General features: G+C 41.6%; 1 protein-coding gene across 1 annotated transcript in view; it reads right to left on the bottom strand.

Moving 5' to 3' along the window:
- Positions 1 to 8,000: 8,000 nt before the first annotated feature.
- LOC118573433 (cytochrome P450 20A1) overlaps positions 8,001 to 24,626 on the bottom strand; it is a 41,016-nt gene continuing 24,390 nt past the window's right edge. Inside the window, exons 7-13 of the mRNA XM_036173726.1 lie at positions 22,208 to 22,323; positions 20,794 to 20,848; positions 17,394 to 17,514; positions 15,501 to 15,612; positions 12,314 to 12,378; positions 8,632 to 8,721; positions 8,001 to 8,484 (exon numbers count right to left, since the gene is read on the bottom strand). Of these exons, the coding sequence (XP_036029619.1) occupies positions 8,334 to 8,484; positions 8,632 to 8,721; positions 12,314 to 12,378; positions 15,501 to 15,612; positions 17,394 to 17,514; positions 20,794 to 20,848; positions 22,208 to 22,323 (710 nt within the window). The 3' untranslated portion in view covers positions 8,001 to 8,333. The remainder of the gene's footprint in view (positions 8,485 to 8,631; positions 8,722 to 12,313; positions 12,379 to 15,500; positions 15,613 to 17,393; positions 17,515 to 20,793; positions 20,849 to 22,207; positions 22,324 to 24,626) is intronic.

Genomic DNA, 24,626 nt, shown 5'->3' with positions numbered 1-24,626 from the left:
GTCAATGGACGTAATGGAAATTACTCGTTTTAAAAGTTTTTCAGATAAATTGTTATGGTAAAACAGGAATTTTTGCCGGGCGGTGGTGGCGCACGCCTTTAGTCCCAGCACTCGGGAGGCAGAGGCAGGAGGATCTTTGTGAGTTCGAGGCCAGCCTGGCCTCTATATAGCCACAGCTACACAGGAAACCCTGTCTCGAAACACCAAAAGAAAAACAAAACAATACATTTAGGAAGTAGGGGTATGGTAGTAGCCCAGCGGTAACATGCTTACCTAACACGCATAAGGTTCTGAGTACCCTCCCACCACGGCAAACAAAAATAAACCCAAAAGAAAGGGAAAGAAAAAAAAAAAAAAAAAACTTAACCCTCAGTGCCTACTAAACAAGTTAATCTTTGAAGAAAAGAAGTTTCTGTGTGTGCGCAAAAGCAAAGGCCCCAGAGTCTGCTCTTGGCATTTCTAGAAAGCTTTATCATCTGAAATTGGGTTTCAAGTTCAAGGCTATTTAATTGCTGAAAATACCAAACTACTAAAAAGCCTACATTGCTAGAGATTGTACTTATCACTCATTTCCCCTTCCTGTGGCTCTTGCAAACACACAGTATAGAAAATCATATAATTCAAAAATCAGCAAATTGTATTGTCTTAAATTAGGTTTTTTACTGAAAATGTCAATGACCTTCATGTAATAACATGAATCGCCATGATGGCAAAGACCTTTATGTAATAATGCCGTGAGTTTGAAAGGTATCAGTTTTCCCGATGTATTAGTAGCATTAAAACTCGAGTATCAGGCCTAGGAGGAGGGTGGCACACACCTTTGATCCCCCGACTCAGGAGGCAGAAGCAGGTGAATCCTTGAGGTTGAGGCCAGCCTGGTCTACAGAGTAAGTTCCAAGACAGCCAGGGCTAAACAGAGAAACCCTGTCTAAAAAAAAAAAAAAAAAAAAAAATTGTATATCAAGTATAAATTGACCTACAGTACATGACTTCAACCTCTGCCACCAGCCCTACACTAACTTTTTTTTTTATTGATAATCTGCTTTGTGTCCACTTTGATAATATACAAACAATGAAGTTATGATATTTTGTTTGTGTTCTGACAAATAAAGCCTGAGCGAATATCAGAGGGCAGATCTAGCCATTAATTAACCATAGAGGTCTGGAGGTCTGTACAGACAGGAGACAGGAAATGATATGGCTGGGCAGAGAGGGGAAGTGATAAGGCAGGGCAGAGACAGGAGAGGAGTTGGAGAGGTCAAAGGTGACTATGGCTATTCCTTTGCTTCTCTGATCTTTCAGCTTTTACCCTGATATCTGATAAACTCTGGGTTTTTACTGATAACACCGATTAGTTATATTTGGGGCCAACTGCTAGTTAGATATTGTGGTAATGATGTCTCACCTCTATAGTACAAGGTAGATAAGAATAAGACAATTGCTTATTATTTAGTCTGTTTTCTGTTACTGTTGTTAACTGTTACGCACTGGGTCATTTACAAGAGATGAAGGGCTGTTTGCCAGCCAGTCTGAGGGCTAGCTGGTCTAAGAGCTTGGCGCATGCTCCCGGCTGTACCACAGATGGTGAGTCAGAGAAAACACGCTATCTCAAGCCTCTCTTACAAATCCACCAGTCCCACCCCAGGATCCTATTAGCTCCACTTGACTGTGATAAAGTACTGAGGCAATTCACTTACAAAGAGAAAAGGGGTACAAGATCAAGGGGTCTTAGTTGTTAGGTCTTTGCCAAGGACAACCCAGCATGGCAGGAGCATATGGCAGAGGAAATCACTTACCTTGGGAACCGAGCAGAAAGGGGAACTAGGAAGTTCCGGCTGTCTCATCTTCACCCTCAGGGGAACAACCAGAGGCTTCTCATATAGTTTCTACCACCTTCCAGAGCTACTATGTCAGCACACAGCTTTGAGCACATGGCTCTTCTGTCCAAACTATAGCCCAGCTCCCCTTATGATGTCATTTGGTCCTGAGCACATCCCAAAGACCCTACCTCAAAAAAACATTAACTTGTGAATTAGGGAATTAAATTTGTAACGCTTGAACTTTTAGAGAACACATTCAATCCAGAGGTCTGTGAGTTTTGTCAAAGTCACTCAATGTAGCTTCTTGGAAATAAACGAACACAGAGAAATCTTGATATCTTAATAGCAGGGAAAAGTGGATTTAACTAGACTTAAAACACATCTATATCGTTTCCTTCTTCCAGGAATGAATAGCATGTTTCTTACAGATAACTGTTAAATATATCGATCTGTGTGAATAAGAGAGTGACTCAGATGACTATTTCATGGCACTTATAATTAAAATTTCAGGGGGGAGAATCTGAAGACTTTCCAACAGAAAAAACATCTTTGTCCATTATGATTCATTATGATTCCAGGAAGCTAAAAGGCACATGCCTGCCACGGTGAAGGACCCGTGCTTTAGAGTTGTCCTGTGATATCAACTAGAGCACACTTAGACTGTCTCAGGGAAGCCGCATCACCATTGGCCAAACTTTCTAGGACTTTCCTGAAATCTCTTAGATAAGGATAAACAGAAATGCAGACCATAACTACGGGTTTCCTCCAATACCAAATTTTTTTCTTTGAAATCAGATCAGTTATGACGAAAGAGAGAGAGAGACAGAGAGAAAGAACAAGATGACATTATTAATCCTGGCAGGCTCACATGCCACAGGACTGTCCTGTCACTGGACTCACATTTTCCAAAATGATATGATTTCCACGGGGTACCACCCGTATAGAAACAGCACAGTGCCCAATTCTTGTGATTAGACTCTGTTGGAAAAGATGAAAACCACAGAGAGACAGACATAAAATTTACACACACATTAAGGAAGGTTGTCATGGCAACTTTGCTAGGAGATATGTATTTTTAAATCTAAGTAAATTTAGCATTCAAAACACATTTGCTTCTCCCTCAAAGGTTCTGTATCAAGAACATTTTAAAACTTGTTTTCAAATTCCTTTTGAATCTATACTCTGAAAGCTTTACAAAACCCCCATGACTGTAACAGCAGCCTAGGCTTAAGCACCTATTTTCCAAAGACCTTACATGACAAATATCCAAAGAGCAAAGCCTATTACTTTTATGCCATTCCCAGAAGTCCTACCTAGGCGGCTGTCTCTACCATTTTGGTCCGGCTATGCCATCAAATACTTGGAAGATGCAGTTAAGCTTTCAAGTCAATTATCTATCAGCCGACGACCTTGCCACATAAGCAACCAATGGTGATAACTATACACACCTAATGCAACAGTGTAATTAAACAATTCATAGGAATGGCTGATACTGCTAACAGTGAAACCATTTTTCAGCTATGTTTCCCTCTTACTCTATAAAGCTCTCCCGTTCTCCTAATGCACCCTTGCCTTCCTTGGTAAGGTACTAAATCTGATCATCTTGTTCATACTAAAAGTGAAGCAATGGTTTGACTCCATAGGGTTTTTCTCTTCTCTGAGACGGGGTCTCACTAGGTAGGCCAGGCTGGCCTTGAACTTTTCCAGAAGACCCTAGTTTGGTTCCCAACACCCTGACAACGAGGACGAGGGAGAGAGCAGGTACGAGGCCTGAGTCCGTCCCACAGTATCTCAAAGCAATGACCAAAAAAGGACCTTTCCTGTAACCTCCTGAAACAGACCTGGACTTGCCCAAAGATGCCCAAATACGGAAAAATAAAAATAAAAATAAAAATAAATGTATTCATGTAACAGCTATTCCTAGGATTTCTCTAGCCATGCTTAAAAGGACCTGCAGGCCTTGGTCCCATGTGGCCATTTTGTACAAGTGGTGACCCCGCATGCTGGAATAAACGCTCTTTGTCTTTGCATACTATTTGAGCCCAAGGTTTTCCTCAGCGACTCTCCGGCCCTTTCCCTGGAGCATGAGGAACATACCAGTGATTAAACACTGAAGAAAATGACTCCCTCCGCATCTGTCAACTGTCAATAACTCTAGGGTAGGGGATTAAACCTGAGGATTGTGGGAAGAAGGCAAGTTCCATAATGTTTGAGCCACATTTGAGGCAAACTTCTGGCAGGACCATTCTGGAGTTCCCAGGAAATGACAAGTCACATTTTGCAGAGGCTTAAAAAGGTAAACCATAAGTATTTCCCATCATGTCCAATCACGGTCAAGCGTATATCCTGACATACTTCCGGCCCATGTTCTTCCCGCTACACGTGATCCACACATCCGATGCAGTCGGGTCAACCAAATTTTAGGGGAGTGAGAACATGTGACTCGTTATCTCCCAGAAACAGCAGCCGCCAGCATGCCAGGAAGTTATCTGTCCTTGGGCAAATGGGCTTATGGGTTAACACTGGCCCTCGCAGGGCCTCATGAACCAATCTTCCATATCACTTCATTACCAGTTAAAAAGCCTTGTGAAGACAAAGTAACTTGAGTCCTGCAAGAATCTTGCTGCCAGTGACAAAGAGGCCAGGAAAGCACCAAGAGACAATATTTATTCACATTATCAAACCTAAATATCTTGTGGATCTGGTACTGGGTTCATCCCCAGAGCCTCAGAAATGCTAACCACGTATTTTCATTGAGCTACATTTTTTTTTTCAGAGCTGAAGACCGAACCCAGGGCCTTGCGATTGCTAGCCAAGTGCTCTACCACTGAGCTAAATCCCCAACCCGAACTACATTTTTTATCTTTTGGTATTTCTATTTTTATTTGTGTGTGTGTGCGCGTGTGTGCGCGTGCGCGCGCACATTGGGTGTCTGTGGAGGCCAGAGGACATCGCAGGTATTATTATTACTAAGTCATCATTCATCTGGTTTTTGAGACAGGGTCTCTCACTGGCCTCCCTCACAGATTAGACTAGGCTCGCTGGCCAGCAAGTCCCAGGGATCAGCCTGTCTGTGCCTCCACAGCCTGTGACTACACAGGAATACCACCACACCGGACTTACATGGGTACTGGGAATTGAATTATGTTCTTATGCTTTCGTGGCAAATATTTTACCATCTGCGGCTACTTTTCTAGCCCCAGAATTTCCATTAAAAAAAAAAAGATGCTAGAATTTGTTATGCCTTAAGTTAACTGTGTAACTCTGAGCCTAACAGGCTCATTCAGCTGACTCCTCTGCACTCCATTTTCCACACCGCTGATCATTAGTTATTCCACACCACCTCATTTATTGGCAATTATGCCAGGCTCCCCTCTGGCTCAGTCAGGGACCCAATCTTTGCCTTGATCATTGCTTAGCAGGCCTCGCTTGCTTTAAAAATCACCCTTATTTCAGCAGATCTCACTGACACCTGGCTTACATATCAACTGCAAACTGGAATACTTTTCCAGTTTCCAGTCTACTCACTAAACCTGGACAACACAAAACCCAAACCACAGGAAACAAAGGTGGGAGGGGCCAGATTTAATAATTTGACAACTTCTAGAAACAACATAGTAATAACCAAGAATAGATTTCACTTAAAGTTTTGGAATATATTTCATAATTTAAATGTGTGTACATTAGAAATAAATGCTACAGCTTGATTATGCATCTGTAATCCGTAGAAAAGGGAGGCAGGCTGAAACAATTAAATTCTATGTTAATTGGTCATAAATAGTTCTTGCAATTATCTGATCAACAAATACATCATAGTATAACTCAATAACCAGGGTATGCATGTGCACACCCACTTGCTTTATAACATGTGTATAACTCTTGAAAATTACAAATGAAATTCAGTAGTATAGCCAGGTGTGGTGGTGCACACCTCTGACCCCAGCACTTGGGAGGCAGAGGCAAGGGGATCTCTGTGACTTCGAGGCCAGCCTGGTCTTCAGAGCAAGTTCCTGAACAGCCAGATCTACACAGAGAAACCCTGTCCTGAAAAACAAAAACTCAGTGGTGTTAAAAATAGCCAGTTTGCAATTAATCCCTTTCTCTATCTTTTTGGCATCCTTCCTACAGTTGTCTAAAAACAAATGCTTACAAAGAAAAAGGAATTTTTGTAAATGTATAATTGCTTTGTTTGTGTGTGGGGGTGCATTGTGTCAGAGGACAGCTTGTAGACATCAGTTCTATCATGTGGGTCTCACTTGGATCAAACACAGGTCACCAGTCTTGGTGGCAGGTGCTTTTACTGGCTTAGCCATCTTGCAGACCCAGAAAAAGGATTTCTTAAAACAAACAAACAAACAAACACAAGCAGCAGCAGCTGGGGTTGGGTAAAGAATCTGGGGTTGGGGTGTCAGCTCAGTAGAAGAGCAGAAAGGAAATTCATCATTATAGCACAAGACAAAAGATGAACTACAGCATAATGCTATCAATAAAGCATCGAAAATAAAACTTATTTGTAGAACATTATTTTAAGATGTGTTACATTTGTTTGTGCTGTGGAACATTTATTTAATGATGCAAAGATGTGTTGCCTTCTTTTATGTTGTATTTGTTTAACTCTGTGAAGCTGTGTTAAAGAACTGAATGGCCAACAGTGAGGCAGGAGAAAGGATGGGTGGGGCTGGTGGGCAGAGAGAATGAACAGAATGAGAAAAGGAAGGAGGAGCAACCGAAGGAGGAGGACACTAGGGACCAGCCACCCAGCCACACAACCAATCACAGAGTAAGAGTGAAAGTAAGATACACAGAAGAAAACAGGAACAGCAGAGACAAAAGGTAGATGGGATAATTTAAAGCTAAGAAAAGCTGGCAACAAACAAGCCAAGCTAAGGCCGAGCATTTGTAAGTGAGAATAAGACTCTGTGTGTGATTTATTTGGGAGCTGGGTGGCGGGCCCCCCAAAGAGCCAAAGAACAAAAACAAACCAACAACACTTATTAGTGCTAAAGTATATTGAGAATGATTCTTAAAATATTCCCTAAGTAACTTCAGTACCGCTCTGCTTACTAATGACTGAACACTGCTGCAGATAATCATCAGCCATTTCTGTTCTTCTGTCCATGCATCTTACTGGATGTTTTGTTTTGATTTTGTTTTCAAGGTGCTGGGGATTGAACTCAAGGCAACACATGAAAGGCAAGCGCTTTACCACGGAGCCACGTCCCCAGATCCTTAATAGTCCGTGTGAACCCTTCACCTGTAATATGCTTGTCTACCGTACAGCTTACAATTTTTTTTCAATTTATTTATTTTTATGTGCATTGGTGTTTTGCCTGCATGTATGTCCATGGGAGGATGCCAGATCCCCTGCAACTGGAGCTACAAGACAGTTGTGAGCTGCCATGTGGGTGCTGGGAATTGAACCCGGGTCTTTTGGAAGAGCAGCTAATGCTCTTAACCACGGAGCCATCTCTCCAGGCCCAAGGCTTATAATTCCTTTTGCCGTCTGTTGTCTTCTCCAACCTTGCTTTGGTTGTGGTTTCTGGCTAGCATTTAATTCTTTCTTACTGAAGTGTTGTGTGTTGCTATGGCATCGTAATTAATGCCCAACTTAGGAATTCCGTATCTCTGCATGAGAAGCAGAGTTTGACATAGTGCTTTGAGATTGCCAGCGAAAGGGAACGAGCGTCACCTCAGTGTGTCACAGAGGAGGGGCGCAGGCTCTGAAGCACACTCAGAAGCAGCGTGCAATTCCCAGATGACGCTAAACTGCTTGAAATGCTAAGCCATGTGCAAGCCTTTGGGGGGAAGCTTATGAGCAAGGAGAAAGGACAGCAGACGCTAGACAATGTCTAGGAAATTACTAAAACCTAATTAAAATGATTAAGACACACTAATTAATACTCAGGAAACAAAAATAGTCCCCAAATAGAGTGAAAGGTGATTTATTAGAAATGTAAAAAGAGGTAACATTGTTTCTCTTTATGAATAGTCAGAAAATGTGATTCTCCAACTCACACAAAAGAATTCCCTCTAAGATAATTCATTTGAGCCAGGCAGTAGTGGGGCACACCTTTAATCCCAGCACTCAGGAGGCAGAGGCAGGTGGATCTCTATGAGCTGAGGTCAGCTTGGTCTACAGAGTGAATTCTGAGATCAGCTAAGACTACACAAAGAAAACCTGTCTCGAAAATTAAAAAAAACAACAACTAATAATATATTTATTTGAGAGATCAACCTAAGAAAATCAAGATTAAAAATAATGGCTTAGAAAATGATTCAAATTAAAAGATAATGAAACTTTTCTATTAAAACTGTCAATTTATTGTTGTAATTAGTATAAATGTATATCATACATTAAGAAATCTTGATATATAAAAATCCAAATTTACTTTACAAAGCACGAATAGTGTTTACATTACAAAATGATACTGGGTTTGTAAAAGGACGCAGCACATATTCTAAATAGGCCTTTTCCCTTCATCTACTTAACAAAGACTTAAAATGTCTAAATGTCTAGTATCTTTTGGAAACAGTGACCCATGCTTCTTCCCTTAAAGATGTGACCAGTTCATACTTCATCTCAAAAAGGTGTCCCTCCACGGCAAGCAGGCGCAGTCTCCTCACCAGTACGGTCACGAGCACTGTGGTCACCACATATGCAAACCTGGTCCAGAAGAGTCAACAAGTTACTAGAGATTCAAAGTCCAACATTAAAAATTACATAGATTGCTCGCTCTCGTTAAGAGAGATCATCTAATTCTGAGCAGGCGAGAACGGCATCTCTCCTTTCTCGCTGCTGACTGTCATTTACCTCAGTTCTGGGCATTCCCACGTGCCTGAAAAGCCAAGCGAAGAAAACACTTTCATCACTGATTCATCAGCAAAGCGATCTGGATCAAACCTAAAAGGAAAATCCGAGTTCACCATAACGGTCCCACTTACACCTCAACATCAACACTAAATGCACAGGCTGTAACTATTTAAATCTACTGCAGTCACGTTATACTTTATTATACTTCCAAGCCACTGAACACACAGACATTTAATCTCTTGCTGTTTCTAAATATGTTACCCCTAAACAGTGGATTAAAAAAAAAAATACATTCCTCAGATCCAGCATATTGTTTCTCCAATTAAAATTAGGCATCCAAGCCTTGAGATTCTACTTACCAATTACACTGTACTCGTATTTGCTATAAGTGAAAGATATTAAGAGGCTAAGAAAGGCTCTTTTATTTTAGACTTCCCCTGTCAAATGCTATTGGAGAAGTAGAAACATTAAAAAGGAAACATGTAAGTTCTTTTCAAATACAAATGTTTTGAAAAGATCTATACCGTGTTAGAGAGGAGGAACATGAACACTTGCTGGTGGACTTGGTGGAGAGTGCCTCTCCTTCCATGTACACAGGAGGCAGGAGCATTTAGATTCTAATGACACATTTAAGAGCACTGTTACAGATTATTAAAACGTCAGTATTTGCTGGGCGGTGGTGACGCACACCTTTAATCCCAACACTCAGGAGGCAGAGATCTTTGTGAGTTCAAGGCCAGTCTGGTCTACAGAGTGAGTTCCAGGACAGGCTCCAAAGCTACACAGAGAAACCCTGTTTCAAAAAACCAAATATATATACATACATACATACACACACACACACACACACACACACACACACACACACACACACACATCAATATGCCAAAAGGCATATCCTTTGCATTCATCTGTCTTGTAGAAGGTCCTACGTAGGTGTCTACACGTGTCTTTCCCAGCTGTGTACACAGAGAAAGCCAACAGCGGACAACAGCTGGCATCCTGTCTCTGCACCATAGTGTAAATACAAGCTCTCTGGCCATTCCTCCAGCTGTAGAAGACTCAGCTCATGGACGGGGGAGAGAATTAAGTAGGATCAGGTAAGAGAAATGTTTCATGCCAGTGGACCAGGAAGTCCGCTGCGAGATTGCGCCTTCTCGTTATGACGGGAAAGATGCGCCCATGAAACAATATGGTTGCCCGAGCAAAACCCAAACAGTTCCAGTAACAGTTGATATTCCTGAGACGGGGGATCTCACCAGGCCCTACCCCTAGATGAGGGGCTACAAGCAACTGACAACTGCTGAGAGAAGATTAGTGTCCTCCAGGGATGAGCTCTCTCGGATCTACTAACATCCGGTGGCCTTAGCAACGCACACGTGCAGGCAGCACAGAGCGGACTCAACAGGTTGTGTTTATATGTTGCTTCATTTATATGCAGGTGTAACAACAATGGTCAAAGAGAAGATGACATGGGAGGGATTGGAGGAAGCGGAAGGAGAGGGGACATGATGTATTTACATTTTAATTACATTAAAAACAAACAAATGTTCAGCATAGCTCCTGGCCTTGAGTGCTGCACATGCACACTTATCAAAGATTTGCTACATAGTAGGTGCTCTGCTAGGCACTCTACCAGGCATCAATTTAAGCTTGCCCACACCTGTGAGGTGGGAATTGTTCCCACTCTGCTCCAAGGGCTGGGACAGCAGGGCTTGTTCCTTGGGCAGCAACACAGTTCCTGGGTGAAATGAACCAAGGCTGAAGCCAAAAGAGCCGAGTCTGGAGATTACTGTTTTCATCCCCACTCTCTTCCTTCTTCCCTTCCTCCCTTCCTTCCTTCCTCCCTTCCTTCCTTCCTTCCTTCCTTCCTTCCGAGACGGGCCCTTGTATGAATAAGGAAGTACCCAGCTTCAGGAAGCTCTCAGTTATAACACTAACATCTGTATCTTCTAAATGTAATAGCTCAAAATGACTTCCACAACTCAGCCTCTATTCCCTTTGGGAGGTGGGGTGGGTAGATATTTGTGAGAAAGTCTTGATGTGTAGCCCAGGTTATCCTCAAACTCTCACTTTTCCTGCCTCCACCTCCCCAGCCTTGTGGGGTATTTGTACACGGTGTGAAGGCTGACTGCTGTGGAATAGCCAATAGGTAGGTAGGAGGTATAGGCGGGACTTCCGGGCAGCGAGGAATGCTGGGAGGAAGAAAGGCAGAGTTGCCAGACAGCGGCAGAGGACGCAGAGGACGTAGGATGTGCAGCAAAAGAGGTAAAAGAGCCACGTGGTAAAATGTAGATTAATCCCAGCACTCGGGAGGCAGAGGCAGGTGGATCTCTATGAGTTCAAGGCCAGCCTGGTCTACAGAAAGCTAGTTCCAGGAAAGGCACAAAACTACACAGAGAAACCCTGTCTCAAAAAAAAAAAAAAATGTAGATTAATATAAGCATATTAATAAGTTATAAGAGCTTAGTTGTGGACAAGCCTAAGCTAAAGACCAAGTTTTCATAATTAACAAGAAGTCTCCATGTCGTTATTTGGGAGCTGGCTGGTGGACAGAGAAAGACATGTTATGCCCAAGTGATGAGATTACAGCTGTGTGCCTCCACAACTGGCTCCACCTATTCCTTTTAACATTTTTAATTTCTCTGAATGTTCTGAAAATAGCAACGATGTCAAACATTCCAATGAGGTTCCTCCTTTCTCTCTCTCTCCCTATGGTACTGTCAAGGAATCCAGGCCTTACACATGAGCAACATACTCAGCTAGATCCTTCCTATCTCACTTAAAGTTTATCGAAAACTTGGCATTTTTTACATAAGATTTTTTTTAAGATTAAAAAATTTCAAATTTTGCTGTCAATAGTGGTGCACGACTTTAATCCCAGCACTCAAGAGGCAGAGGCAGATGGATCTCTGAGTTTGAGGACAGCCTGGTCTACAGAGTAAGTTCCAGGACAGCCAGTGCTACACAAAAAAACCCTGTCTTGAGAAAAATAAATTTTTTTCCAAATTTTAGTTTTTTATAATTATAGGCATATATATTTTTATAGAAGCATATCTTTCAATCTTTCATTTTGTTATTAAAACAATTTGGAGCCAAGTGGTGGTGGTGGTGTCGGCGGTGGCAGTGCACGCCTTTGATCCCAGCATTCAAGAGGCAGAGCCAGGTGGATCTCTGTGCATTCGAGGCCAGCCTGGGCTACAGAGCCAGATTCAGGACAGGCACCAAAACTACACAGAGAAACTCGGAAAAAAACAGAAAATAAAAAAAATTAAAAAACAAACATTTGGAATATAAAATTTAGCTAATAGCTAATAATCTTAGAATAAAAATTGAAGACCTGCTATTTTACTAAGAATGAATGTTTTAATGTTATATGTATTATATATATATGTTTATAGATATATATATGTGTGTGTATATACATATATATACATATATATATATAAAATGTTACATATAAATAGAAAATAAATAAAGGAGGAAGAGAGGAGAAAGGAGAGCGGATAGAGGAACGAGGCCATGAAGGAGAAGCGGCAAAGAGCAGACAGAGGCGGAGTGGCTTCCCGGTCCTGTCACATCATTACCACATACTGAGTTTTCTCATCAAACCACTGGAAAGGAATGCAAATACGCATACACATAAACACAGCAATCAAAAAGACATAAGACTGTTTCCTACTTGTGTGGTGATGGCCAAGTGCTGGGGTCCTGAAGAACCACGCCGAGGGCATAAAGGACGAGGGTCTAAAAGACAAAGGCTAGTTAGTCAAGCATGACAAACGCAACACAGGTCACCCACAGGCTCTTCTACGACAGGCAGTGAGAATGTAAAGTGACGAGGTCACCACCCGCCATTCTCTTGGTGATCTTACAACAGATCAGGCCTCCTAAGCATGCCGCTGTATCCAGATGCCAAGCAGGAGAAGCCAGACTTGACTCTGTGAAAATGTAAAACCTGCGTATGGCTAAAACCTGAGAAGTACAGTGAGCCTCAGTGGAAGAGGATTATAAACAGGAAGAAATCCACCACATAACCGACAGCTGAGGAACAGGCAGACAGCTCACTAGGAAGAAGAGCAGGCTAACTGTGGATACACGTATGAAAAGCTGTTAATTATCAGAAGCAAATGAAACAATGAGATAATATGATGCACAAGATACACAGAAGATTCATAAATCCAAAGTGGTAAGAAACTGGAGGGAAGTTCTTTATATTTTTGGGGTGCTTAGGGATTGAACTCTGGGGCCCACTGAGCTATACCCTCAGTCTCTTTTTTTTTTTTTTCCTTCTTTTTTTTTTTTCAAGACAGGGGGCTGGAGAGATGGCTCAGAGGTTAAGAGCACTGACTGCTCTTCCAGAGGTCCTGAGTTCAATTCCCAGCAACCACATGGTGGCTCACAACCATCTGTAATGAGATCTGGCGCCCTCTTCTGTATACATAATAAATAAATAAATCTTTAAAAAAAAAAAAAAAAAAAAAAGACAGGAATTTTCTGTGTAACAGTCCTGGCTGTCCTGGAACTCACTTTGTAGACCACGATGGTTTCAAACTCCCTGAGATCCACCTGCCTCTGCCTCCCAAGTGCTGAGATTAAAGGCGTGCGCCACCGCCACCCAGCTAACCCCTAATCTTAAAAGTATTTTGTGAGTTAGTTAATTGTTGTGCTAAGGACTGACCTCTACACAAGCCAGGTAAATACACTCTCATGGGGCCACATCCATAGCCCTGAGAAAGCATGTACTATTTATTAGTGAAGGATAAATAGCCTTTTACAAGATTCATTATTAATGAAATAATTCACTTGGTGGTGCTCAGGCTCAAAACCAGGGCCTTGCGCAGAGTTGGTCAAGGGCTCTACCTGAACTAACTTCAATCCCTAACGGTAGCCCATGGCTTTGGATCCAGATACTCCCTTTCCTCACAGGGTAGCCAGGCTGACCTCCAACACACTATGTCTTGCAGGATGGCTTCAAACATATGGCAATCCTCCTGCCTCAGCCTCTCAAGTACTGGAATTACAGGTATGCAACACTATGCCCAGCTTTCAAAAACTCCATTTCCAAGGTATTATTCAATACCTATACAACTTTGTAATTTATAAAAATAAAAACAGAATGTCAATCTGAATCTTCATTAGTGGGATGGCTTTATTTACAGGACATAAGTTGATATGATACATATAGTGGAATACTATGTAGCTTTTAAAATGAATGGAATCTCCATCAAGTGCTGGTTTTATTAACAGTTACAATATACTCAATAAAAAAAGAAAGAACACATTAATTGTATCATATTAAGGCTCAGGTTTTTAAAAATTATTATTATTATTATTGTGTGTATTATGTGTGAATGTGATTAAGGGTGTGCCATGGCATGCATGTGGGATCAGAGTTCAACTCTTCAGAGTCAGTTCTGGTCTTCCACCTTAGTGTGGGCTCTGGGGATCAAACCCAGCTTACTAGGCTTGCACATCAGGTGTTTTATCTGCTGAATAATCTTACCAACCCCTAACTTGACTTTTTAAGATATATACGTATGTAAAGATGTGTTACATTCATTTATGCTGTGGAATATTACTTGAACTGTGAAATGTGTGTTACTTTTGTTTATGTTGTGGAATATTTAACTGTGTAAAGATGCGTTACTTTTGTTTATGTTGTGGAATATTACTTGAACTGTGTAAAGATGTGTTACATTTGTTTATGCTGTGGCATATTACTTTAACTGTGTAAAGGTGTGCTACATTTGTTTATGCTGTGGCATATTACTTTAACTGTGTAAAGGTGGGTTACATTTGTTTCTGCTGTGGCATTTTTAACTGTGTAAAGGTGGGTTACATTTGTTTCTGCTATATTTTGTCTAACTATGAAAAGATGTGTTGCTGTTTCATCTTGCCTACCTAAGGCATGCAATTGGTCTAATAAAGAACTGGACAGGAGAGGGATGGGCAGTGCCGGCGGATAGAGAGAATAAATAGGAGAAAACTAGGCGGGAGAGAGAAGAGAAAGAAAACAAAAAAGAGGGACATGCCTGGGGCCAGAAGCCAGCCAGCTGTAGAGACAGCAGGGAAACAAGATAAACAAAGGAAAAGAGATAAAAAGCCCCAAGGCAAAACGTAGATAGAAACATTAAAATAAGAGCTGAGCTAAGGCCGAGCATTCGGAAACTAATGTAAGTCTCCGTATCTTGATTTGGGAGCTGGTTGGCAGCCCAAAGGAAAAAGCCTGGTACACACACGTGCATATATGCATGCACACACAGCACAGTAATCACACACAAGAGCGCACAGACATACAGACAGACGGGGAACAGCGGTACATGGAAACAAGGGAGGAAAGCTACAGGAAATTCGCCAACTCCGGCTGTGAGTCTGGCTGTGACTCGGTAACATGTGGCACTGACTGACACCTTCAGGAACACAAGAACACACCCCAGCCCAGCGGCGGACAGCCACCACAAGATGAACTCAATGGCGCTTTTGGAGACTTTTGTCTCAAAATGCTTTGTTCTGTCTTTTTTTTTTTTTTTTAAACTTCCTGGCCTTTTGCTTGTATGTTATGGTTTCCAACTTTGTGTTTTTATTGTTGTGTGTGTATGAGTGTGTTTGTGTTGGGAATGTTTCTCACGCTTTTTCTTTGTTTTTTTTGTTCAGATGTTTTGTTTATTCTGATTTGTTTGTTTCTTTATTTTCCTGTTTGTTTTCTAAAGGGAGAAAGAAGGCCGTGGAGTTGAAAGGATGGGGAGGAGATGGGGGAAGGAAAACCGATCAAAATAGACCGCCTGAAAAAAATTACTTTCAATTAAATAAAAATACATACCAAAGTAGCTGAAGATAAGCTAAGCTAAATACAATAAATTTCCCACCTCCTTAGGAATAACAAATGGGCCGACTTTTCCTTCAAGATCTTGAAGCCGGGCAGAAACGGGGGTTAATTTGGCAATCCGAACAGTTTCATACAGCACTTGCCGGCAATATCTGTTTTTGAAAAAAATTAAACAGATGTGTTGAAGTCAACAAGCATGACAAACATTGGAGAATGGAGGTCAAAAGCCACACGATTGAGCTGGAGAGATAGATGGTTTGGGTCCCGGCACCCACATGGTGACTCAAAACAGTCCAACTCCAGTTTCAGGGACCTGGGAAACTTTTTCTTTTTGGGGATGTCTGTGTTAAGACTGAACTCTGGGAAGCCGCCTGATGCCCAGAGACTGCGGAGCAGTTTGAGATTGCTTCCAGGTAGGTGTCTGTCTTTTAAAGTGGCCCAAGTGACTACAGTGTGCAACCACAGACCCGGCTGCAATCTGGAGAACAGGCTGAGAGAAGTGGCAAAGCCTTCTAGCAGCTGATGTTGCCTTTGGCAGAATTTTCACATTAGCCAAACAATGTGGTCGGCAGTCCTTTGCACTTCGTTTTTTTCACTTAACAAGTGGCTGTATATATTGACATTGTTTTTCTCTTAATTAGCAGCCTCCCACAGTAGGGCAGTATCAAAATTTGCTAGTTTATCTACCAGTTGGTAGCCATCTGGACTGCTTCCAGCTCTTGTGTTTTGAATGTACAGCTACCAACATCTGCACACAGGTCTTTGTGTAGGCCTGCTTTTGTTTCTCTTGAGTAACTACCTAGGAGTGCTCAGGAATTTTTGAGTCATACAGAGGCTGAGTGTCTGCTTAACACTATAAAATCCTACCATAGCATTTCCCTGTGTGCCTATACTATTAGGTATTCCTATAAGCAAAGTATAAATGTCCACATGCTTGACATCATTGCTACTACATACAGGCTAATTAAAAGGTTCTCTAGAACTGCTTTATTTTTTTTAATATGGCCCAATAGTTGCATAGTCTTATTTTTTAATTTATTATTATTCTCTGTGTCTAGGTGTTTTGCAAGCATGGATGTCTGTTACACCATATTAGCATGTACTGCTCATGGAGGCCAGAAGAGGGCAGTGAATCCCTGGGAACTACAGATGGTTGTGAACCACCATTTGGGTTCTGGGAATTGAACCTGGGTCATCTAGAAGAGCAGTTAGTGCTCTTCACTGCTGGGCCCTCTCTCCAGCTCCCAGAACTACTTTTATGGTTTTAGACATGAGATTAAATTTAATGTGTTAAAATCTGTATGTAAATGGGTATAGTACACAAAATTGTGATCACATTACCCAGGAGGTTGAGGCAGGAGGATTACAAGTTTGTGCCCCATACACAGTAAAGACTCTGCCTCAAAAATCAGAAACAGGGGCTGTCAAGAACAAGTAAGAGTGCTTGCTGCTCAATCATGAGGACTGAGTTTGGATCCCAGTACCCATGCTGGGTGGCTCACAACTAACTCCAGCTCCAAGGGATCCAACTCCCTCTTCTGGTCTCCACAGGCACACACACATGTGCACAAACACTCTTATAGACACAGACACATACAACTTTGCTGTTGTTTTTATTTTTATTTTTTTGCAAGACAGAGTCTCCTTATTGTAGCTCTGTCTGTCCTGGAACTCGCTATGTAGACCCAGGCTGGCCTTGAACTCACAGAGATCCACCTGCCTCTGCCTCTCAGGTACTGGGATTAAATATTTGTACCACTATGCCCGTCTAAATAATTTTTTTGAATAAACAGGAACAAATCAAAATTAAAATCTATGTAAATATTTTAAGAAAGACATCGCTAACATTCTTACATATCAGCATAAGCTTTATGTTAATAAACCACCTGATATCACCTGTTTAACTATTTTTTCCCTTTCATTGTACTCCTACCTCAGCTGCTCAATTTTCTCTGATGTAATAGGACCTTTCCCGAAAACTTGGTCAGTCTCCTTGTGCAGCTTCTTTTGAACGTCTTCAGAAGTCGTCAGAAAGCAGATCGCCCAGGTGCACACTATGTAAAAAGCATATTGGGATCAATGAAAATAGCTACTGCATAATTTCTGGTATAAAATAAGAAAAAAAAAAAAGGCTAATGGTTTAGTTCATGATTTTTTTTTCCTGGTAGATGTACATGAATGTTACCAAAAATTAAAACAAAATTCTTCACAGGATTTGAGTTTCTTTGAACAGAACACAAAGGTGTGTAAAAGATGGGGAAACATGTAGAGCTATCAAGACATGTCTTTCTGAAGTCTGGCAGGTAAGGGACAGACCACGTAAGGTCAGCCTACCTAAGGCCGGTGAGGATAAGCACCCAAGGGGGCCTGGATGAATGTTGGAGATCATCTATTTCAATCTCATGAAGTAAAAACCCAACTTAATCAGCTTCTTCACTCAGAAACACTAACGATTCCTACAAATCAAATTAGTGGGAGATTTGCTCATATGAGAACATGAATTTTTTTTTAAACTTTTCATAATTATTTCTCGGGGGATTGGCTCCCCCAAATCATTCGAGAGTTCACTGAGGCTGCAACCTAACACCCAGAGATTCTGACTCTATGCAGGTTAGGAGTAAGGTCCACCACCTGCACTATTTTAAAAACTTTAATCATATTTATCTACTGAGCATATATGTATGTGTATAATGTGTATATGTAAGTGCATTGACACGTCTGTGGGGTTCAGAACCTGTAGGAGTTGGTTCTCTCCTTCCACCATGTGGATTCCTGGGTCTGAATTCAGGTCATCAGGTTGAAGGCAAGTACCTTCACCCCCTGAACCACCTCCCTGACCCTCCTCTGAACTTTTAATAAGTACTCTGACAGACACTGGCTCGTGGCTCATTTTTGGTTTCAGCTGGTTTGTGAATTATTTTCACAGGGTAAAATGGACAAAAGGCAGATGAAACAAAGTAGCTATACTCCCTAACTGTTCCAATAAACCTCTCCCTAGATATGGGTAAGCAACAGTACCTAAAGAACTACCTTTTCTAATCCAGGAGCTCTGTAATGTGTATAGAGCACTGTCTACCTCTCCTTATCAATGACCTGTTTTTCCTAGGCTGAGGACTGACTCAAATTAAATTGTTATTGTTATTGTTATCACAGTGCTGGGGATCAAACCAAGGCCTTGTGTGTGCAAGGTAAGTGTTCTAACACTGAACTACACTCACAAAACCCAAAGTTAACTTTTTAAAAATGTATGCTTGAAGGCCAGGCAGTGGTGGCACACGCCTTTAATCCCAGCACTTGGGAGGCAGAGGCAGGCAGATGGATCTCTGTGAGTTCAAGGCCAGCCTGATCTACAGAGCAAGACCCAGGACAGGCACCAAAACTACACAGAGAAACCCTGTCTCGAAAAATGAGGAAAAAATATGTCTGCCTGACTGACTTACTGCCTCTAAAAATCAATAGCCAACTGGTAACTCAATATTCAAGACTAACTGTCAATGTCCTTAACTCTCCCTACACATCCTGTCTGTCCTGGAACTTGCTCTGTAAACCAGGCTGGCCTCAAATTCCCAGAGATCCACCTGCCTCTGCTTCTGAGTGCTGGGATTAAAGGCGTGTGCCACTTTACTTAGCATGACCCAATATGGCTTTTGGGTGAACCACAAAATGATATGAAAACATATGCAATTTACATTATATATTTAAATATGCAACTCAAGTTTACAATATATATCTATATACTACTAACAAGGATTTGCATACAGTAGTCATCCATATGTCCTGCTTGACTTTATTATCACTTAAAACTAATAAATACATCTCTTAAAAAAGTCACAGAATACATACAAAGAGATGCATAGTAATGTTCTTTATAAACTCTCCCTAAAAACTGAAAATGAGATTTAACTCTTAATTCTACCTTTAACACGACCAATTTTTGTGGTTGTCACACTATAATAAACTCCCTTTCGTTTTGATCTGCTTTTGAGACTGGGTCTGTGTGGCCGTGGATGGCCTGGAACTCACCCTCCTCAATACTGGAATTTAGGCATGTGCCACCATGCCCAGGTTAATTCCATTTTTTAAAAAGCTTTATCAAAGATACACTTTAATGTAACATAGATTTAAAGCAAATAATCAAAGCCAGGTGGCTGTGGTACACACCTTTACCCAGCAGCCAGGAGGGAGGCAGAGGCAGGCAGATCTCTGTGAAATGGAGGCCAGCCTGATCTACAGAGTGAATTCCAGGTTATAGTCAGGGCTGTTACACAGAGAAACCCTGTCTTGAAAAATCAAAAAACCAAATAAGCATTAAAAAATATTGATGGGTTGTGAGATGGCTCAGCAGGTAAATTTACTGCTGGCAAGCCCAGTAACCTGAGTCCAGTTCCTGGACCTATGGTAAGCTGAACTCCACTAGCTGCATGCTCACACCATGACATGTGCCCATGCTACCACAACAGGTAAATCAATGTGAGAAACAATTAAATAATACATTTTAAGTAATTGAGATCTTTGACACATCTGCATAAATTTCATTTAGTCTGTAACATCTGGACACATCTAGATGTTAAAGAGGAGAAACGTGTGGGGAGTTTATACTAGCAGTCCTCAGCATTCCAAAAACTTCTCCTTGAAAAGTGTAAATGAAGTCCTTCAAGCGAACACAAATTTTCCACATTTTAAGCTGGTACCTGAATACTTCCTGGAAGCATTTTATATTATAACTTTTTATGTTTATAAACATTTATATAAATACTGTATCAATGTGCTGTTCTCTATAAATCTACAAACCAATGAAGGTCACACACCTTAGGATTTTAAATAGAAATCATCTTCAATTCCAAGAAGAGAGTTCTTTCGAATCATGATTGCTGTGGACTCGGCACCTTTTTCCAGTCCTTAGTAACAGCAGACCAGCTTGGAATCAGCAACAGAGGGGCTATGACTCAGTGGGGGACTGTCTATCTTGTGTGGTCAAGGACTTGGGTTCAACCCTTAGCACAGGCACGTGCGTGCGTGCGTGCGTGTGTTTATGTGTGTGAGATATGGAAAAACTCATCACTCACGAGGAAAGGTGTTGATGGCAGTTCATTTGAAAGGCACTAACTAGAATTCACAATCCATAAAACGTGCCGAGACATTTATGGCAATTTTCAAAGGTGAAATTGAACGCACGTGTGTGGGAGGCACCCAGGTGAAGAGAGCTTTTTAAACCAGAATCAAACAGCCAGGAGAGGACAGGACAAAGGGCCCCTGCAGTGCTTCTCTCTAGAACAGCTTCACCAGTGTGTATTTTTGTAATCCATCTCAGAGAGAAATCAACTCATACTTACACTTTGCAGTTATTATGCAACCAGCCAGAGAAAATATCATACTGTCTTCTAAGATCTACAAGACAAAACTAAATTTAGAAAGTATGAAATATAAGGTGGTCTTTACTAGATCCTACTAAAATACACTAGAGTATAAAATCAGCTTCAACAGAAAGTGGGGGGAAATATATCATTATTAGGTCTTCACCAAAGACAAAAATCCGTGTGATGTGAGAACCAATCTAAATAACGGGCAGCTGGGCCGGACAGGCATCTGGGCAGTTAAGAGCATTCATTGCAGAGAGAGGACTTAGGTTTGGTTCCCAGCAAGCTCAATGGGAGGCTCCCAACCTCCTGTAACTCCAGCATCAGAGATCCAACGCCCCCTTCTGGCCTCTGAGGGCTCCTGCACACACACGGTGTATATAATCTCACACAGGCTCACACATTTACATGTTAAAGAACAAAAATCTCTAAAGACTGGACTGCCTATTTTCTTAGTCGTGTTAATTTTACCTTTTATTTTTGTCTTTTTTCATTAAACTTGTCCTTTGACAATCAGACTATACGATGCATTCTGGTTCCTCAAACCCCTACCCACTCCTATCCACCCTGTCACGGGTAGATCCTAGCCTGCACTGTCTTTTGTTTTTCAAGACAGGGTCTCACTATGCAGGCTGGCCTGGAACTCAGACATTGGCCTGCCTCTGCCTCCTGAGTGCTGGGACTAAAGGTGTACGCCCCCACTCCTGGCTGCACAGACTTTTTTTTTTTTTTTTTGCCGGAGCTGAGGACCGAACCCAGGGCCTTGTGCTTGCTAGGCAAGCGCTCTACCACTGAGCTAAATCCCCAATCCGCACAGACTTTTTGATGCAACAGACATTTATTTCTTAGTCATCTTCCTGGCTCACCAAGGCAAATCTTTTCAGTCTTATTCTCATGGCATGGTCTGGTGTAACAACATTGTCTTTGCCGTAGGGAAGAAGTCCTGCTACTGTCCTCAGAACCGGATCGATTTCTGCACAAACTCCCATCCAGAAACTTCTTTCTGCCTATTAGAGATGCTAGATGCCATGTTGGGACTCCTATAATGAAGTGGCAAGGATGTCACTGCTGACCCTTGCCTGGCGGCACCATAAACACAGATTATGCTGGTAACAAACAAGCACTGAACCGGGCCATGTGGACAGGAAGGCTGAGTCCTTCAAGGCTCACACACACTCCTCCTCTATTAATTTAATAGATCATTTGGGCTTGATGTTTGCTTATCCTAATTTGAAATGCTCTACAGCAGCTTCTGAGGGTCAACTAGGGGGACACCGACTACTCACGATATGACAAAAGAGACACTCAACTTCTTGGAGGACATTTGGACTGAATGAAAAGCTCTCTACACATAGGTGACCTCCTCATAAAGGCCTAACCCTTCCATCACCTGTTGCTCATTAAGGTTCCCTTGGATTAAGGAGTCGATGAAGATATGCTGACTGAAGTTCCTTCCTTTTCGTTCCTTTATGATTTGCTTTAGAGTAGATTCCAACTGCAGGAGGGCTGGAAGAAAATTTGAAAAAAAAATAATTAAGAATATAAGTATTTGTGGAGATTAAACTTCCTAAAAATAACTCTGTTCAGGCTGGACAGTGGTGGCGCACACCTTTAATCCCAGCACTTGGGAAGCAGAGACAGGTGGATCTCTGAGTTCAAGGCCAGCCTAGTCTACAGAGTGAGTTCCAAGACAGCCAGGGCTACATAGAAAAACCCTGTCTCAAACAAACAAACAAAAACCCCTCTGTTCATATTACCATGTGAGGAACAAAACCTTTGAAGTCAGTAACCAATAATTTTAAATGCAAATTTGTATGTAAATTCATATGCATTTTGTCTTTCTTTGTTAAATTTCAGATACATACTGAAAAGTGTATAAAATACCTACATGCAATTCAAGAAGTAATTGAGTCTAAAGAAATATCTAGAGCTGGAGAGATGGCTCAGAGGTTAAGAACACTGGCTGCTCTTCCAAAGGTCCTGAGTTCAATTCCCAGCAACCACGTGGTGGCTCACAACCATCTGTAATGAGATCTGGTGCCTTCTTCTGGCCAGCAGGCAGAATACTGTATACATAATAAATAAATCTTTTAAAAAAAAAAAGAAAAGAAAAGAAAAAAAAAGAAATAACTAAATATTACCACCCAGATGAAAACATGAAACAATTCTAACACCATACAGGCCTCCAAACACACGCTTCTCCATCACTATGAACCCTTCCTTCTAAATTCTGCCTTGAAACTCCACTGCTTCTCTCAAATCAAGTCTCACTGAGAAAGAGAAACAGAGAGGAAATAATAAGAAAGGTAAATTCTGAAACGTAAAAGACACAAGTAACTGGTAACCGATGGCCACTAAAACTATCCCAGGATTTGCCTCCCTCATCCTCGCTGACCTGTTCCATCCCTGGTGACATCAGAACTCACTCCAGAAGCGCTGCCCCCCACCCATGGCTCCCGGGAGGGCACTCCAGAGACTCACACTCCCTCTCTCTCTCCCGCTGTCCATCTCATCTCCTTTTAACTCCTTCCAGAGTTAATGTTTTAACACCGGAATGTCCAAAGGCTGGGTTGTTGTTTATTTCTCTTTTCTTCTTTCTTTCTTTCTTTCTTTCTTTCTTTCTTTCTTTCTTTCTTTATTTCTTTCTTTCTTTCTTTCTTTCTTTATTTATTTATTTATTTTTGGTTTGTCTGTTTGGAGACAGGGTCTCACTATTTGGCTCAGGCTGGCCTGGAACTATGGAAGGGCCTTGTTTTGAACCTCCCTTTTAATCTGTATTTGCTACCTGGGTGAGCTCTGGTCTGAAGATTTTAAAACTATGTAGCAAATACTTGCAGAATTTTACTTCTAGTCAGGACCTCTTTCCTCCAAACTCCAGACTCATAAATTTAACCACAACCTTGACATCTCCACTTAGGTACCTGGAGCATATTACATGTTCCAAAACTGTATCTTCCCAAGCTTCCCCATCGCGTTTACTAAGAATCTTATTTTAGTTACTTTGGCCCTACAGCCTGCTTCTCCTCTCTCTCGCTCCATATTTAATGCATTAGTCAGTGTCGATGATTCTGTCTTCTGAGCACAGAATTTTCTGTTGCTCTCTTGTCTCTGTCCCTCATCACAAGGTCAGCACCTGGTCCAAGCCTAGTCTCTTTCTAGTCTGCTTCGTTCCAACAACGCCTGAATTACTCCCTCTGCCTCCGACCTGACATTCTCACCTATCAGTGGAAGCCAAGATTTAAAAAAATAATAATATGTTACTCACAGCATAACTGCTCGAGACCATCTACTAGCTTCCTATCTCAAAGAAGCAACCTAGACATATGCTTACATATACATACATGTATACATATACAGACATGTATACATAGCTCTAAGCCATACAAACGCTGTCCAACCTTCCTGACCTCATCTTCATCTCTCACCTTGTAATGAGCATCACGGTAACCACACTAGCTTAGTTGGACCTCTAAGACTCTGAGTCACAGTCTCTCTGTCAGACTTCCTTCAGACATCCAGGTACCCAATGGTCTGCAGGGCTGGTTTCTCCATCTCATAAATGTTGAGAAACAATCTCAGCTGATGCCCCCGTCACAAGACTTAAGACTGTAGCCTCTCCGCCCCACACTCTCCTGCCTCCTTCTACCACAGCCCCACACTCTATAAATTCACGACTTTAGATCATTTCTAATTTCTTCCAGCTAGAATGAGGTACAGGGAATCTTCTTATGCATTAACATCTCTCAGGGCTGAACAACAGGACAGTATAAATCCTGACCAAATAGTGATAAGACTTGAAAAACTGACCC

The sequence above is a fragment of the Onychomys torridus genome, chromosome 23 (genome assembly GCF_903995425.1).
Source record: "Onychomys torridus chromosome 23, mOncTor1.1, whole genome shotgun sequence".
NCBI lineage: Eukaryota > Metazoa > Chordata > Mammalia > Rodentia > Cricetidae > Onychomys > Onychomys torridus.
The sequence above is the reverse complement of the archived record's forward strand: the minus strand, read 5'-3'. Positions and strand labels throughout refer to the sequence as shown.